Here is a 15,930-nt window from a genome sequence, read left to right on the forward strand (position 1 = left end):
TACAGTGAAGATGTATATGAAGAAATGCTTTTGAAGATTTTTCTAATGTATTATATTCAGATCAGAATTATATATTTTTTCAATTATTATTTCCGGACAACTAGGTAAACTTGACAGCTGTTTTATCAAACATGAATGCCTGCTGTGCATGAGATGGCCATACACAAAACTCTTAAGAGAGGCATGAAGAAATATACCCATTTGAAATGTCACCTAATATGAGTGAGACTATTAGTGAGTGAAGCAGACATGATGATGTATGAGTCACAGCTCAACTGGCTGTACATCTGTTTTTTTGTTGAGGAGCACTTGTCACCTACAGAAACAAAAATAAGGCTGTGGTGACCATTTAAACTGGACATTTATATTTACACTCTATATGTGTGTGGTGTTGGAAAACAATAATACTTTCTGGTAAACTGAAAATAATCAGATGTGAAGCTAATCTTTCATAGTGATGTACAAAATGTCATGAACGAAGAATTGGGTTGTAGTTGGACATCTCAAGGGCCAAAGATTTTGGAATTAATTAATTATAGCAAAAGGTATTGAGAAAAGTAGATGTCCTTGAATATGTTTTAATATGTCCTGAAATGCATAATTGTTTATTCTTATAAGCACATTTGCTGGTTATATCAGAATTTACGTTGTAAAATACCAAATATATGTTAAAAATATTACCGTGTGCGATAGTATACAACGTAATTTTTATTTTGCTCTTAGAGAAGCTCTAAAGTGAACTCCTCAATGTGGGATATTGTATTTCTGAGTCATTGCAGTTTACTTAGCAGTCAAGCATCTGAGATGTCTGTGACCATGGTGATGAGTTGAATGCATGTCTGCTATTAATAAAAATCGAGACAAATAAATGCAAAAGTATCTCTGAATAAAATATACTGTCCTTCAGTCTATCAGCTAGTGCATGATGTAGCTAAGCATTAACCTAGTGGGATAAATGACAATTATTATGCGCTGTCTACTACATTCTGTTCTGTACATTCTGCAGCTATTACTTAAAATGTGAATAGGCACACTTATGCAACATTATACATATCAGATTTACCAGGGGAGGGTTCTCTTCTTTCTTAAATAAAGACATGTCACATTGCCCTTTTGGATTAAAAAAAAGAAAACTAATAGGTAGATAACATAACATAAAACATATTTATCAGACATTTGAGAACCGCACCTTTGTAATAAATGGAAACCTTTAAGTCAAAAAAAGGAGGTGGGGAATATACCAAAGTTTCGAGTTCCATTTTGGTACAGCTAAAAGGACTGGGTGATTCTCAATGGATAATTTTTACAGCAAATTGAAACTGGCTCATTTATGGAACAGTGCATGCTACAATGTGGGGTCAAACAAGAAACACTCTGCTCTGTCTCATTTCTTCTATTTGTATGTTGTTTCAGTCAGGGGAATGATATTTGAAGAAAAAAAAAAACACCCTTTCAGAAATCACCTCAACAAAACTTGTGAGTGGAACCTTCTCTTTCTGCCTCTGCTTCATAATCCCTCCTGTGTCCGAGATAAAATGTGGAATCAGTGTCCATGCTGAAAGTAATTGGATGTTAGCTGAATTATGATTAAAATTTTAATTATTTTGATTAACAGTGAGAACAAAGACAACTGCCACTTCCTTGCTTCCATCTCTATCCAGCAGCTCAGAAGGTGGTTATGATAATGAGTAAAGCAGCAGATACCACTAATCACGTAGACAGTGAACTGTTTTACAACATAAACTAACTGCTCATGAGTACACAGTTATGTTCCACCTTTGGAGCTGCACCTGAAGCAGCAGTAACAAACTAAATGCAGGGAAGATGAATCCAAACCCCATTTTACCATTATGATTTATGGAGGACAAAAGAAAATCTTGCAGCAGTAAGTCACCCAGCGCAAAGTGGGTAACTGCAAATTAACAACGTTAAAAGCACATTTCAACTTTTTTTTAATCTTATCTGTAATGAAAATGAAAATGCGAGGGCTGTGTTAATAACACAAGAAGCTTGTCTAGACTGGTAGAAGAAGTGCTGCTCTTTTCATAACACCTCTGTTTCATTGTGTTCCTTCATTTAAACACACGAAAAATAAAAAGTATGACGTGACAGCAGTGGGTGTTGGAGCAAGTCCCATCTGACAGTTGGTGGGGTTCAGAATGAGCTGGTGTGTATGTGTATGTCAGCCCTGACCATTGGGGTGATTGGTGACTACGAACTGTTCACAAATGTAAATGGTCTTCGATGTCCATATCCAGTCCATGTTTTTGGACACAAGGCCAAAGACACAGGGAGAACCTGTTCAGAGGTCCAGTAGGGTTCAGACTAGTGATGTGTCGGTGGCGAAATGAACGACGGGAACCGGATCCTGCCTGGCTCGGACTCGCTTCATTTTTTTCTGTTCAAGCCCCACATGATTGGTCAGCTACATGAGCACTGAGCGGAAGGGGGAGGGGCTACACACAGCTCAGAGAGACGCACACGCTGGAAACAGGTGGGAATTGAAAATGAGTGGCAGGAAGAGAAGCAAAAATTTTGATGCATTTCAGTTTCATTGATCAAGCAAAGGCAGAATCTGTCCCCTCTGAGCGAACCGTCTTTACAGAGGGAGGAACAGAAGCAGCCCCTCAAAGCTGAGTCTAAAACTGTTACCTGCTTTTCTTTTTGTTTTACACATTTTTTTATTTATTGTTATTGTTCTTATTTTGTTCTTTTTGTATTTATTGTTGTCTCACACTAAATATTTAAAAGTTGATGAATAAATAACTGGTAAATAAGGGTCTTTGTTTTTGTACTTATACATATTTATTTTTTGTAGCACTCTGCTCCATGTTGAGTATAATAAGATATATGAATAATGAACATTTGATATAATGTACGTTTTTTACATTTAGTAATTAATTTTACATATAATTGTACATTATTTATGGTAATAAATTTATTTAAGCAACAAAAAATCTGAGGAGCCACTTGAGAACTGAATGAGTCAACTCTTTTTACTGAAATGTGCCAAAAGAACCGGTTCTCTAAACAGAGCTGGAATTCTCATCACTAGTTTAGATCACACAGGGGTCCAGGGTTTTGACCCTATAGGGGTCCAGGGTTTAGCCCCTATAGGGGTCCAGGGTTCTGACCCTGTTGGGGTCCAGGGTTTAGACCCTATAGGGGACCAGGGTTTAGACCCTATAGGGGTCCAGGGTTCTGGCCCTATAAGGGTCCGGGGTTCTGACCCTATAGGGGACCAGGGTTTAGACCTTATAGGGGTCCAGGGTTCTGGCCCTATAAGGGTCTGGGGTTCTGACCCTATAGGGGTCCAGGGTTTAGACCCTGTTGGGGTCCAGGGTTTAGACCCTATAGGGGACCAGGGTTTAGACCCTATAGGGGTCCAGGGTTCTGGCCCTATAAGGGTCCAGGGTTTAGACCCTATAGGGGTCCAGGGTTCTGGCCCTATAAGGGTCCAGGGTTCTGACCCTATAGGGGTCCAGGGTTCTGGCCCTATAAGGGTCCAGGGTTTAGACCCTATAGGGGACCAGGGTTTAGACCCTGTTGGGGTCCAGGGTTTAGACCCAGTAAGGGTCCAGGGTTCTGTCCCTATAAAGGTCCAGGGTTCTGACCCTATAGGGGTCCAGGGTTTAGACCCTATAGGGGTCCAGGGTTCTGTCCCTATAACAGACCAGGGTTTAGACCCTATAGGGGACCAGGGTTTAGACCCTATAGGGGTCCAGGGTTCTGTCCCTATAAGGGTCCAGGGTTCTGACCCCATAAGGGTCCAGGGTTCTGTCCCTATAAGGGCCCAGGGTTCTGTCCCTATAAGGGTCCAGGGTTCTGACCCTATAGGGGTCCAGGGTTCTGTCCCTATAAGGGTCCAGGGTTCTGACCCTATAACAGACCAGGGTTCTGACCCTATAGGGGTCCAGGGTTCTGTCCCTATAGGGGACCAGGGTTCTGACCCTGTTGGGGTCCAGGGTTTAGACCCTATAGGGGACCAGGGTTCTGACCCTGTTGGGGTCCAGGGTTCTGACCCTATAAGGGTCCAGGGTTCTGACCCTATAGGGGTCCAGGGTTTAGACCCTATAGGGGACCAGGGTTCTGACCCTGTTGGGGTCCAGGGTTTAGACCCTATAGGGGACCAGGGTTCTGACCCTATAAGGGTCCAGGGTTCTGTCCCTATAAGGGTCCAGGGTTTAGCCCCTATAGGGGACCAGGGTTTAGACCCTATAAGGGTCCAGGGTTCTGTCCCTATAGGGGTCCAGGGTTCGGTCTCCACAGGTTGGATGAAACTCGTTGGAGTTTCTTTCTGTTTGTTGCTGTGGCTTTTCCATGTGACGACACGGTTTGTAGCCCACGTCATAGGTTGCTCCATCAGCCAATCACATCGCTCTAGAAGTAAAAAAAAAAAAAAAGGAAAAAAAAAGGGTACTACTCTACTGCGCAGACTCACACGCTGTGGAAGCGTCAGTACTCGCGTCCACAGAGGATTACAACTCTCCTTAAAAAGGTGAGAAAATGCCGCTCTTTTGAATCACCTGTAATGTTCTCACTGGTCGTAGGTGTAGATAACCTCTCTATGTGTCGCCCGGTGTTTGCAGAATGTCACGGCTGCTTTTCGATGGGCTTTTCTTCACTGTACTCTTCGTGTTATGCTAACCGGCGGCTGTTAGCTAACCTCGCTAACGTTACCAGGTAATAGTTAGCCCGGCTCCTTCCTCCGAAGCTAAAGGCGGCTTTTGTGCCGTGAAGCACCTCCGACTCTCTCCGTCCCTCCTTCATCCGCCCTCCGAGAGCTGCTCGATTCCCGAAACCAACCACACAAAACCCACGTGTAGTTCCAGGGTCTGTTCGATTTTGACACATTTATAGGCTGCCTTTCAAAAAACCTAAAGGTTTTATTCGGAAAAAGTAATAACAGGTCTCTGCCTAATGGAATCAACGCGATCTTGGGGAGCACTTATAGTTTGTGTTGTGTTGTGTTGTTTTGCCAGAGTTATTTTTAGGTTAGACGTGTTGTGCTTTTTCCGCAAACCATTGTTTACAACTGTGGTGTTAATCTGAGTTAATCAGCTCCAACCAGTCCGGACATTTCCTACTTAAAACTGCATGCAGATTGAATGAAAACATTCATGTGTTCATTGATGTCCACAGACACACAGCAGCCCCCCCCCCCCCCCCAAAAAAAAAAATACATGAACCACACGCGTTAATTCTCTGTGCTTTGTGAAAAGTCAAATAATGGATCTGTACCTGAATGGAAATCTGAAACATTCAGCAAGGTGCCAATAATGAAGACAAAGTTGGGTGCATTCAGCAACGTCTTTTTAACGCGTTCTCAGAAAATACATCGACAGACTGGCCCTTGGTCCTGAGGACTCCGCTACCTCTTTGAGTTCTAGTTTTTCCTGCAGTGGCACACTTGAGGAAAAAGCCTGAATGCTTGATGGTGAATACTCACTGTAGTGAAAATTGCTCCTTGTAGCTCCCTTTTAGTTAATCCGAGGATGAATAGAAACGTGAAGCTCTCCTTTCCTCTTCCTTAGCTCTTAGGAGCTCATCACCAACAGTAAAACTGTATAAGCACCGGGTTGACGGGACCGAAGGAAGTGGCGCGTCGTATAGGGAGCTGCCTGCTGACCTCGCCATGAGTTACAAACCCATTGCTCCTGCGCCATCCGGCTCCAACCACACTCCTCCAGGTAGAAATTATGCTATTCCTCAGTGATTTTAAATGCCTAGTCAATGTTGGAGTCCCAGTAGCTGATAAAACAACCTGAATGCTAAGTAGATGATACTTATCAAATTAACTGATAATAAGGTATGATCTTCCTTCTGTGTATTCTCTGTGGTAACCTGCCATCATAAATAAGTGGTAATGCTGTCTGGGTTGTCTTCATTGTAAACCTATTCTTCTCTCCTGCCCAGGCTCCTCTGTGCCCTCTCCTTCGCTCCCTTCGTCATCCAACTTTAGGCCAGCTTTCAGTGACTTTGGGCCACCCTCTATGGGCTTTGTTCAGGTATGTCTGCGGGACAGTTATCCATTCTGTCCTGGCAATACCACAAACATGCAGATGGGTGACAAAATAGGGAAAACCGAGGGGCTTTTTAAGTTTTGTAGAGTGCTGTGTGGTAGTGCAGCAAGAACATTCTGGGTTTGAACACTGAATGTAATGCCTATTTGGGTTCCCTCCAAGCACTCTGTCTTCCTCCCACAGTCAAAAACATGTTTGTGTGTGAATATGAGCGTCACTGGTTGTTTGTCTCTGTGTGACAGACCCTGGCTTTCTATTACTGAGCTACACTGACAGTGGACATTACACTACATTCTATGGGAGGCTACAGCAGTTCTCATTCATTCTCTTCACCAGTGCTCTAACAAATGTTAATGGATTTTTAATTTATTTATTTTTGCTTTCCCACTTTTTTTTTTTTAATAGCCCGTAAAAGTGTCACAAGGTTCCACTTACAGTGAACTTCTGTCCGTCATTGAGGAGATGAGCCGTGAGATTAGGCCTACATATGCTGGAAGCAAGAGTGCTATGGAGAGGCTAAAGAGAGGTATGTTTCACTTGGCAGGTCAAATGTCTTCAGCATATCATCTTGATTTCTTGACTTGTGTTGCGAACAGTTGATTTACATGCAGTTGGTTAGAAATATATTTATACGGTATTCTATGTGCCTTTTACTGCATGGTTTAAGATTGTGAAATTATTTTACTTGTAGGTTAAAAATTGTGAATTTTAAATAATTTCAAATCAAGCATTCTGTAAGGGGGGGGGTCACCTGCCTGTTTGTGTACATCTATATATGCAGTAAACCTCAATGTCATTGTCTTAACAGCTCATCCCTTCTGTTTGTCTCATTCAGGTATAATCCATGCTCGTGCACTGGTCAGGGAATGTCTTGCAGAGACGGAAAGAAGTGCCCGCACATAACCTTTTGGACAGATCCCTTCATTTCCACACTCTTTCCCTCTAGAAGCCTTCCTCCAATGTCTGTTTTACAGCCTTTTTCTTTTCTTTTCTTTTTTTTTTAATATATCTCCACCAACCTTTGTCCTTTTCCCTGCTGGCTTTTTTATAGGCGCATTACATTATGACCCTCTTCTCTCCACTGTTGCATTCAACAGCCATTTTGTTATAGACAAACTTTCTGTGATGTGTGGGGTGTGTGCAACATGCAGTTTTGTATCTATTTTAAGATAAGTGTAGAGAATTCTAATGCATTTTTAAGTACAATTGTGGGTAAAAACCTTGAATAGGAATGTTCAACTATTTGCTCAGTAAGAGCAGCGGACATAGAATATTGGCTTTTTTTAAACAGTGAAATCAATCATTAAACTGCACTTGTTCTCAAGTTTCAATTCCAAACATTGTTTAACAAACACTTCATGTCTTTTGAGTCTTGAACTTACCCAGCCTTCATTCGCCCCTGCTTTGTTTGATGATTTTGTAGTGTTAAACACACATTAGATGTTTCTCAATCCGAAGAACTCTGTACATCTCAAGTCAATTTGTTTGTACGGAAATTTTGTAAACCAGATTTTTGCAGTTCAGTATGTATATCTTAATTAAATAACAGGAAAATAACTTTCTTTCTTGCTTTCTTGTTGATCGTAGAAATGGTCTCTTAACAGATGCTTAGCATTAAGCCCATATACTGTACCTTGTCTAGGGAATTCAAATTCATAAAGCTTATTCTGTCTGGAGGGAAACTGGTTTAATATAAAAACACTCGGTTAAGATTCAGCCCCAAATGATCAAAATAGAAGAGCTCGCTTACAGGTAAGAGTAATTGTACCCTGAGAATTCAGAATTGTTTTATTTTATTCATATTTTGAAAACTTCACTTAAGAAAACTTGGTTTCCGTGCAAGACAGCACTGATTTAGCAGAAGCCTTGTAGGTTACCTGTGATAGTCAAATATGTTAAAAGGCTAAATTGGGGATAAACCATTTATTTTCAGTTACTTAATCACAACCTCGATAGCATCTCAGTTCAGACAGGTTAGGCTGATGCCCCCACTGCTTCACATGTAGAGATACTTACAGTTTTACTGAGTACATCTTGACAAAAATAGATAGTGGTGCTATTTCTTACATATATGAAATAGGTATACAGGAAAAAGCAAAGAAACAATACACACAATTCATGTGTGTTACACAACGATTGCCACAGACAGCTTGGTTTCTTTGGAGATGATCTCCTGCTTATTCCAGTGCTTATACTGTGACCAAGATTGAAAGCATGGTCTGACAGTGCAAGGCCTAGGTGTGTGTCTGTGTTAAATGCGCAATTTTCCTTGTGCAAAAACAATTGATTTTCTGAAGGGAGAGCATTAGTGTCTGAAATTCATTTGAAATTCTCCTTGCTGGGTTACAGGCTCATATTTCTGACATTATCCAACAGCTCTGCACATGTTTCAGAGAAAGCAATACAACACTAAATGCGGAAGCTAGTTGTTGATAATATATTGCAGGATTGACATTTGCCATATAAATTGCTATATAATTTTACACATGATTAAATTGTAAAAGAAAAAAACTCCTCAATGAATGCTGTGAAAACTGCCGCCTAGGGTGTCATTCTGCATGTAGCCCTTTACTAATAGCACGTTATTCACCAGGTGTTGACATTTCTGAAACCATAACAGACTAGTTCATGCATATTTAAGACCACAATTCGCTGGATTAACAGTACCGCTGACCAGTGCAAACTTAACGTTACTATTGGATTTGGAACTTTTGTTTGAGTCAGCACTGTCCTCTAAAACAATGTTCACAATTAAATTGAGGGAGTTTAGAGGAAAGAGGCAGGAATGCACATCACACCTGTGTCATTTGTGGGTGCAGTTGTGTGTCGCAGCCTGACAGTGTCTGAGAATGTTTACGTGTGTACCATGGAGGGCTGGGTGGCAAAGTGTTTGGTTCGGGTGCATCATGGGTAAAACTAAAACACCAGCGGTGAACTGTTTTCTCCCTCCCCTGCATCTTGAAATTCACAGGCATCCTCTTGTTACCATCGTAGAAGAAATTCAACCCTGGGAGACAGAGGAAGACATCAGATGCTTAAGATGACATCTCATTTTTAAAAGGGATAAACGCAATCAGCAAAGAAAAACAAAAAGGACTGACTGTTGTGGCAGTGGCTGGTGGTGCGTTGTAGTTGAATAGGCCTTTGTAACGACCCTTATCTTCCTTGTCCTTAGAGCGGATCCTCTCCTCCATGGCCCTCACCTCTTTGGCTACAGACGGTCCCAGAGAGGGGTCCAGCGCCAATACCTTATCAAAGTCTGCTCGTGCTTCTTGCTCGTTCCACACTGCAGCATGGGCCTTAGCCCGTTTGTAGTAGGCCTTCACATTACCTGTTAGAAAGGAGAGGCCATAAATGATATGTACTGCATTTGGTACCAAGACCAACAACATGGTCACATGCAAACAGTACACAGAATGAGATAGTGTTGTTTTTTTCTATAGGCAACATTGTGCAATCAGCACATTACTATACCTTTTTTTTTTTTTTTTTTTAGCAGTCTAATGAACAGTGACAGAACCTGAGAGTGTTAAGAGTATAGTCTTTGCCAATCCCCATGCAGACTTTCTTTTCTTGCATCTAATTTGTTTATATTAGTTTTTTTTTTTTACCTTTGTGCAGCACTTTGGTTGACTGCTGTTTTTAACATCCTCTATAAATAAATTTGACCTTGACCTTGATCTGTAGTAGCAACAGCACTCTTTTGTCTTAGTGACTTGTTAGGCACCACGAAAAGCAAAGCTTTACCTTCATATTTGAAGATCAATGATGAGCAGTGTTCAATGACTTCGTAGTACTGGCCCAGCATTAACTTGCACTGGCAGTAGTTGAGGAGCAGTGGAGTGACCATGTGGTCCAACTTCACCCATGTTTCATCTCCAGGATGCTCCTAAAACAAAAGGTCCACCCAGGCAGACAAGTTGGAGACACATGAATGTGACTGAAGGGCAATAATAACCGCAACTCTCCACTTCCTGTACCTGATTTTACACAAGAAATGCAAATAAAATTTGAAAGTTGACCATCTGTGTCATGTTTACTACAACAAAGGATTAGCTGTGGCCTTACCTTCATTTGTAGGTTTTTGAGACAGGCGATACCATTGTAGTACTTTTCTGAGGCCTCTTTTATCTTGCCTTGTTTGAAGAGCAGGTTGCCTTCCTCGTGGATCTGAGGAACAAACTCTAATTTTTCTTTGTCTGTCATAGCCCACACATCCAACTGGAAGGACCCTGGGGGCAGGACCTGAGCCAACAGACTGGAGATTAGTGGCAGTCTAGCCGTCAGTGTAGCTCTCCCATTCAAAGCTATCAGCAAACACTGGTGTCTTAACTTTGGGCATGTTTGTAATCTTGAACATTTAATAAAAAAAAATAAAAAATAAAGAATTACTAAAAACACCTGCATCAAATCCATCCTTATTTTATTTAGGCAATATATAAATATGTTGTACAGCTCCCTTCACCCCTTTTTTTTTTTTTGCTTGCTCACCTCAAGAAGTTCGATGGTGAAGACTAGAGGCTCTGGACTGGCTTGAAGCTGATCGAGGTCTTTGTGCCCCAAAGAGTGGTGGGAATGAATTTGGGCAATGCCGCAGCAGTGTCTCTGGCCCTCCAGGGGATCTTTGCCAGCGCTGATGTTTCTCAGGGACTGTGACACAAGTGGGTACAGGGCTGTATGCTGAGGGGTGAGGAGAGACAAAAAGGAAAGGTCACTACTGAGGAGGAACAACATGTCTACCCCTTTCACACTGAACCTCACTAACCTTGGTGTCACAGGTGAATTCTGAAACTTCGCCTGTTCTCATGGTTATGATCACTCTCTCCCAAGCAGCCAGCTTGAATTTCTTGCCCAAGATGAGCTCCATGGGTTTGCTGCGGCCCCCCATGGTCCTGGAGTCATCCAGCACTGTGCCATCACACAGGCTGGTGCGGTAATGGAAGACCACCTGTGAAAACCAAACCAGCGATCAGACTCAGGAGTCAGCAGGGCCGTTCACAGACACATCGATCTTTTTGTTTACAGGTAAACAGAAGAACAACGAACACGCTCATCGGGCCTCGGAGCATGAACGCCATCACAACCACGCTTTTGATTGACGTGCCAAACCGACGAATGGGCGACCAGAGACAGACGCCATTTGGGTCCGCCCCCCTATGTTTCCATCCGATGAAAATAAATAAATAATTTAAAAAAATGTAGGAAAACGTAATCCGGTTTAAGAAGCTGTCTTGATCAAACCTAACCCGAGGTCAGCACGAAGCTAGCAGAGCCCGGTGTGGGAACAAACGGGCCTCTTTCACCGCGACACGAACGGATCTGACAGACGTCGTTAGCCCACACAGCTCCGGTGTTAGCATTAGCTAACGTGCTCGGTGGTTTGTCAGAAACGGCGCTAAAAACAGGAGCGGATCCTCTGAGTCCGTCGGGCCCGGCTCTTACCTTGGTGCCATCGGGGAAGGTGGACAGCTCGCCTTTACCCGGACTGATCAGCTTCTTTCTTATTCCTTCTTCGAGAAGCTTCCGTACCTCTTCCTCCATCCTTTACCGAGTGCCAGCTCACGACGGCCGGCGGAAATTGCCGAAGCTGTACGTCACTTCGGGCCGCAGGACGCCGAGCAGCGTGAACACCGGAAAGGCGGCTGAAGGCGACCGTCGTTTCACAAAGAATAATAAGAAATAATAAGAAACGAAATGACAACATTCATGTAAGATCAGAAACTATCCACAGGCTGTAATCGCCTGGAGGGCTGGCAGTTTGGTTTGATACGGCCTGTTTTGGAAATTCATTAACTGGTAACCACAAACCAAGACAGAACCATGAAAAGTCCAGTTGGAGATATTTTTGCTTTTTAAATTCAAGTGTGAGTGTTTAGTTCCCAGAAAGAAAGGAATTGAATGTTGTGCAAATACAACGTACTGCCAGACGTAATAAATATACACATATCATCTATGGAGCCCACATTAACTCTATTGACCTCCTCAGTTCTGCAGCCTGAGAAAAGTTTATTTGGAAAACATTTTTCAAATCATGAAAATGTAAATGTACAAAAGGTTTATTGTAATTTCACAGTCATTATTCACACACAGACAACACAGGTGAGAGCAAGCTCCTTCTATTTCATATACATGTACAGCAATGTGAGTTCATGTAGTGGAAACATACTGAAGGCACTGAGTGGTTAAATTAGTAGTGGTCATTACAATGACAAGAAAACACAATGTGAGACATGTGACACTATGTTTCTCTTACAAGTGATGAAATACAATTCATTTTAAGAGTAAAAAAAAAAATTGTGTGTGATAAAATGTCATTTTTCAAAATATGGTAGGTAGAAAAGTTTGAAGCCTCTTCTTCCTCGGACAGCACAGCTGATGTATATCACATGATACACTGCAGGAAATACAGAGAATGACACTGTTACTGTCAAGACAAAGCATGCATTTATTGGTGTAGCCAAGAGCCATGCTAAAGAAGTCCCAGAAGTAAATGATAAATTTACCTCCAGGGATAAAAAGAAGAAATCCAGGAACAAAGAAAATAGCACTTGAAACCCCTGTAGGGAAAGTGTCATTAGCTAAAAACACATTCGACAACACTAATCAATGCATGCATGTGGTAAAATAATACATGAACATTTTCAGAAAACACGTTTTTTCACATCTTGCTGGGAGTTACATGAGAAAAATCAATATCACTCTGTACAATAAATGTGACGATACAGCCAAGAGATCTTTGCTTGTGTTGGAATAAAGTTGGAAACAGGAGTAAACAAGAGAGCCTGTCCCTGTCCAATGTTAACTATACCCACCAACCCTGGCCTGGAAAATGTCCTGAGCAGTAGTTCATTTCTCAGTTGTTTTTTTTTTTTTACTTTTTTCAAATAAAACATTCAACCTAATCATACTAATACAATCAACAAAAATCACACATAAACTGCTACAGTTTAAAGCTATTTGTAAACAACAATATTTTCTTCCTATTTGTTTGTGTTATTTGATTTGAAAATGCCGACTTCCTAATTTTTTTCTGCTTCTCTGCATTTTCTTCAACTACTTTTTTTTATATATGACATGACGCTTTAAATATGTGTATGTGTGTAAATATGTCGCCCAACAATATGTCTTTTTTTACCTGCATTTGGATTGAGCTGTATGACAACACCTGTGAAAACAAGAGCTTCAAAGAAACAACACAAAACTGCATTAGTGTACACAAGAGACCGCAACTGAGAGAGTGATTTTTGGAGCCCACTGTGTATAAATCTATAAATATCTTTCAACTATATATATATATATAATTTTTATTATTTATTATTATTTTTTTTTACTCTTTCTGTTAACTCTGACAAACATTTGTTATGCACAAAGACGCAGCATAAACAAGAGGACAAAGTTCACTGTACAAAATGTCAGACCTGGCAGAACACTGAACAAACTAGCTGATAGGAAATTGGAAAATGATCAGAATCATTATGTTTACATTAAAATAATGGTGCATGTTTTGAGCCAATTATGTAAAAGTCTCTCTGTGCTTTTGAGTCATTTAATCTTACGTGTTTTAACACAAATTGCTAAACTGTTTTCATTTTGTCCAGCTCGTACATAGTTGTTGAAGAGCCATTTACAGTCAGACATTATTATTGTCAACAGTAAAGAAAAAAAATAAAGGCACGTCAAAAGCATGAGCAGAGGAAATTGATGAGTCAAATCCGTTCTCATCCAAGAACTGGTATAAACACATCAGAATATCCAGGTTAGATCCTTTCCGGTGATTAATGAGAAACACTTCAAACAAAGACTCACCAACTCCAGTGATGAGGAGAAGGAATGAAGCGAGAACAACTCGTCTGTTTTTCTTCACCAGTGGATGGGACACCCACCTACACAGTTCGTTTTTTTGTAAAGTAACTTTGTTTGTTATGGATTCTGCATGCGAGTGTTTGTGTGTGTGTCTCTGTAATTTGAACTCACCCACAGCAGTGTGCTGAAAGCTGCGTGACGGAACTCAGGGTGCTGAAGGACCACTGAGAGCTGCAGTAACTCAGAGTTGCTGGGTCACTGCGGAGAGAAGAGAAACAGGCCTCATCTCTCGCTCAAACGGCAAACAGTGAGAGGAAGAAAGAGGAAAAAGATAATCAATTACTGGTCCTTCTTGGAGGACCCACCTGATTTTGAAGAAGTTATTGAAAGAGGAATTGACATTGCTGCCCAAAGCGTCTTCATTTTCCAGATTCTAAAGAAACAGCAGATGAAATAAAAGTCGGAGTTTGGAGAAAACAACATTCTCATGTTGAGTTTGTTTCGAGGTGCACGTGTACCTGATATTTCAGGTTGCTGTGCTCAGGAGAGCCGGCGGCAGCAGGGGAGGGATGAGTCTGAGGTTTAGAGAAAGTGAGGGGACCAAATGTCATCTCTCCTGCTTCCCTGTCCTTGTCTCTGCCCCTCCACCCCTCCGCCTCTCTGTCTGATACAGCTCCATCGTCATCTCCCTCCAGCACAAAGGCATCGTCGATACTAAATTGCGTTGACATGGTGATTTGCCTCTTACACCCTGAGGATCTGTAGCTTGATGTTCACTGTAGGCACAGAGCAGGCAAAACAAAACAAGTGTTACTCACAATGCATTGGCCTCGAGCTGGGGAGGAGAAAGATCTAACATGTTGATAATGGCTGCAGACATCAGCTACGAAATGAGGTGAACTATTGGATTTTTGGAGCTGATGAGAAGTTTGATTGCAGCATTCTCCTCAAGTGTGTTCAGGTTTTGGGCCATCCAATATATATATAAACCATCCAATGCAGCGAGGAACTCAAACACACAATGAAGTGAGAAAACACCCACCAAAGTGCGTCAGATCTGCAGACATACAAGAACAATAACGCAGTTTAAGAAAACTGTCTCAATTTGAGTTTCTTTTTTTTTTTTTTTTTTTAGTTTTTACAACTGTCGTGGGCAGAGTTTACCTGGAGGCGATCCCACACGTTTAATGTCCTTTTTCATGAAAATACTTTTATTTCCAACACGTAGAGCTTTTAGCTTTCACTTCGGACACATTGCATGTCTGTGGAGCTGTGTTGGAGAAGTTGGATGGCTCTGATGTTTCTCTGCTATTGTTTGGTTTCTTTCCGCTCGTCGGTCAGATGACCAAAAACTTACTGTCTCCGTTAAATGTTTCCTCCTTCGGGGACAAACTCGACTTCACGTCGTCCAGAATCGGCTCACATTTTTTGGGGGGGGCAACTTTTCCTGCGATGGTTCGGTTTGTTTTTCTTATTTTTTTTTTAATGTGTAGCTAAAAATTGGCCTCTGAGAAAGTTTCAATCTTCTTCCTCTCGGCTCTCGATTGATCACGCCTCATTCCGCCCAGCGGCCTCCCCGCGGGTCAGGTAGCTCAATCGATCGTCGAAATGCCGATCCATGCACTTATTTTGCCCAAAACAAGGCGCTTGTTTTGGATGTTTTTGGGGGAAAGGTGGTACTAAATGCTTCAGACGTCCTGTGCAGTTTTAATATTCAACATAATCTAAATCAGAAGGTGACTGTTGTGAATCACCTGTTGTGAAATTGAACCTAATTCGTTTACACTGCAGTTACTGATAAAATATATCTGCTGGAGCTCTACTACTGAACTTCCAGCACATTTCGATTGGAAATGTTCTATTTTGCATTGAACGAACGCATTTACATTTAGATGATTTGGCTGCTTTCATCCAAAGCTTTAATGCAGCAGGTGACCGGTTTTCTCCCCACAACCACCAAAACACAGATGTTTTGTTTTGTTTTTTAAAGTAAGTGACCTACTGTTTGTAACGTATTACATTCACAATTATTTCATCAAACCATGCTCTCCTCATTGAACCTTCCTTTCAGCTTGTTTGTCTTTTCAGCAACTCTAAAAAACCC

General features: G+C 41.6%; 3 protein-coding genes across 7 annotated transcripts; 1 reads left to right on the forward strand and 2 right to left on the reverse strand.

Annotated features, from left to right (window-relative positions):
• The first annotated feature begins 4,422 nt into the window (after positions 1 to 4,422).
• On the forward strand, positions 4,423 to 7,574 carry cdk2ap2 (cyclin dependent kinase 2 associated protein 2). The gene is made up of 5 exons (XM_029511241.1): positions 4,423 to 4,498; positions 5,535 to 5,690; positions 5,917 to 6,008; positions 6,429 to 6,549; positions 6,859 to 7,574. Exons 2-5 carry the CDS (start codon positions 5,636 to 5,638, stop codon positions 6,924 to 6,926), a joined length of 336 nt encoding a protein of 111 aa, XP_029367101.1. The 5' UTR covers positions 4,423 to 4,498; positions 5,535 to 5,635; the 3' UTR covers positions 6,927 to 7,574.
• Positions 7,575 to 7,775: 201 nt separating this feature from the next.
• On the reverse strand, positions 7,776 to 11,596 carry aip (aryl hydrocarbon receptor interacting protein). The gene is made up of 7 exons (XM_029511231.1): positions 11,466 to 11,596; positions 10,789 to 10,971; positions 10,515 to 10,703; positions 10,092 to 10,268; positions 9,771 to 9,912; positions 9,125 to 9,354; positions 7,776 to 9,030 (listed from the first exon to the last, which is right to left on the reverse strand). The coding sequence occupies exons 1-7, from the start codon at positions 11,562 to 11,564 to the stop codon at positions 9,025 to 9,027; spliced, it is 1,026 nt and encodes a 341-aa protein (XP_029367091.1). The 5' UTR covers positions 11,565 to 11,596; the 3' UTR covers positions 7,776 to 9,024.
• A 425-nt stretch (positions 11,597 to 12,021) lies between these two features.
• On the reverse strand, positions 12,022 to 15,357 carry tmem134 (transmembrane protein 134). Of its 5 annotated transcripts, XM_029506295.1 has the most exons (9): positions 14,991 to 15,357; positions 14,869 to 14,883; positions 14,345 to 14,602; positions 14,192 to 14,259; positions 13,998 to 14,084; positions 13,830 to 13,906; positions 13,159 to 13,203; positions 12,527 to 12,580; positions 12,022 to 12,417 (listed from the first exon to the last, which is right to left on the reverse strand). In XM_029506295.1, the coding sequence occupies exons 3-9, from the start codon at positions 14,555 to 14,557 to the stop codon at positions 12,335 to 12,337; spliced, it is 627 nt and encodes a 208-aa protein (XP_029362155.1). In that variant the 5' UTR covers positions 14,558 to 14,602; positions 14,869 to 14,883; positions 14,991 to 15,357; the 3' UTR covers positions 12,022 to 12,334. The 5 variants fall into 5 exon arrangements, with proteins under 5 accessions (XP_029362155.1, XP_029362172.1, XP_029362182.1 ...); XM_029506312.1 differs by lacking the exon at positions 14,991 to 15,357 and having other exon boundaries at positions 14,869 to 14,892; XM_029506304.1 differs by lacking the exon at positions 14,869 to 14,883 and having other exon boundaries at positions 12,023 to 12,417; positions 15,184 to 15,357.
• Between the last annotated feature and the right edge of the window lie 573 nt (positions 15,358 to 15,930).

This window comes from Echeneis naucrates, chromosome 1 (assembly GCF_900963305.1).
Source record: "Echeneis naucrates chromosome 1, fEcheNa1.1, whole genome shotgun sequence".
Taxonomy (NCBI): Eukaryota; Metazoa; Chordata; class Actinopteri; order Carangiformes; family Echeneidae; genus Echeneis; species Echeneis naucrates.

What these genes read in the sequence shown, in the direction of transcription:
- cdk2ap2 (XM_029511241.1), top strand. Translation starts at nt 5,636, where the DNA reads ATGAGTTACAAACCCATTGCTCCTGCGCCATCCGGCTCCAACCACACT. An exon ending in CCTCTATGGGCTTTGTTCAG is followed by an intron (nt 6,009 to 6,428) that starts GTATGTCTGCGG and finishes TTTTTTTAATAG; the next exon opens with CCCGTAAAAGTGTCACAAGG. An exon ending in TATGGAGAGGCTAAAGAGAG is followed by an intron (nt 6,550 to 6,858) that starts GTATGTTTCACT and finishes TGTCTCATTCAG; the next exon opens with GTATAATCCATGCTCGTGCA.
- aip (XM_029511231.1), bottom strand. Translation starts at nt 11,564, where the DNA reads ATGGAGGAAGAGGTACGGAAGCTTCTCGAAGAAGGAATAAGAAAGAAG. An exon ending in AATTCACCTGTGACACCAAG is followed by an intron (nt 10,704 to 10,788) that starts GTTAGTGAGGTT and finishes CTCACCCCTCAG; the next exon opens with CATACAGCCCTGTACCCACT. An exon ending in ATTGATCTTCAAATATGAAG is followed by an intron (nt 9,355 to 9,770) that starts GTAAAGCTTTGC and finishes CCTTTCTAACAG; the next exon opens with GTAATGTGAAGGCCTACTAC.
- tmem134 (XM_029506295.1), bottom strand. Translation starts at nt 14,557, where the DNA reads ATGTCAACGCAATTTAGTATCGACGATGCCTTTGTGCTGGAGGGAGAT. An exon ending in AATAACTTCTTCAAAATCAG is followed by an intron (nt 14,085 to 14,191) that starts GTGGGTCCTCCA and finishes TTCTCTCCGCAG; the next exon opens with TGACCCAGCAACTCTGAGTT. An exon ending in CTTTCAGCACACTGCTGTGG is followed by an intron (nt 13,907 to 13,997) that starts GTGAGTTCAAAT and finishes CGAACTGTGTAG; the next exon opens with GTGGGTGTCCCATCCACTGG.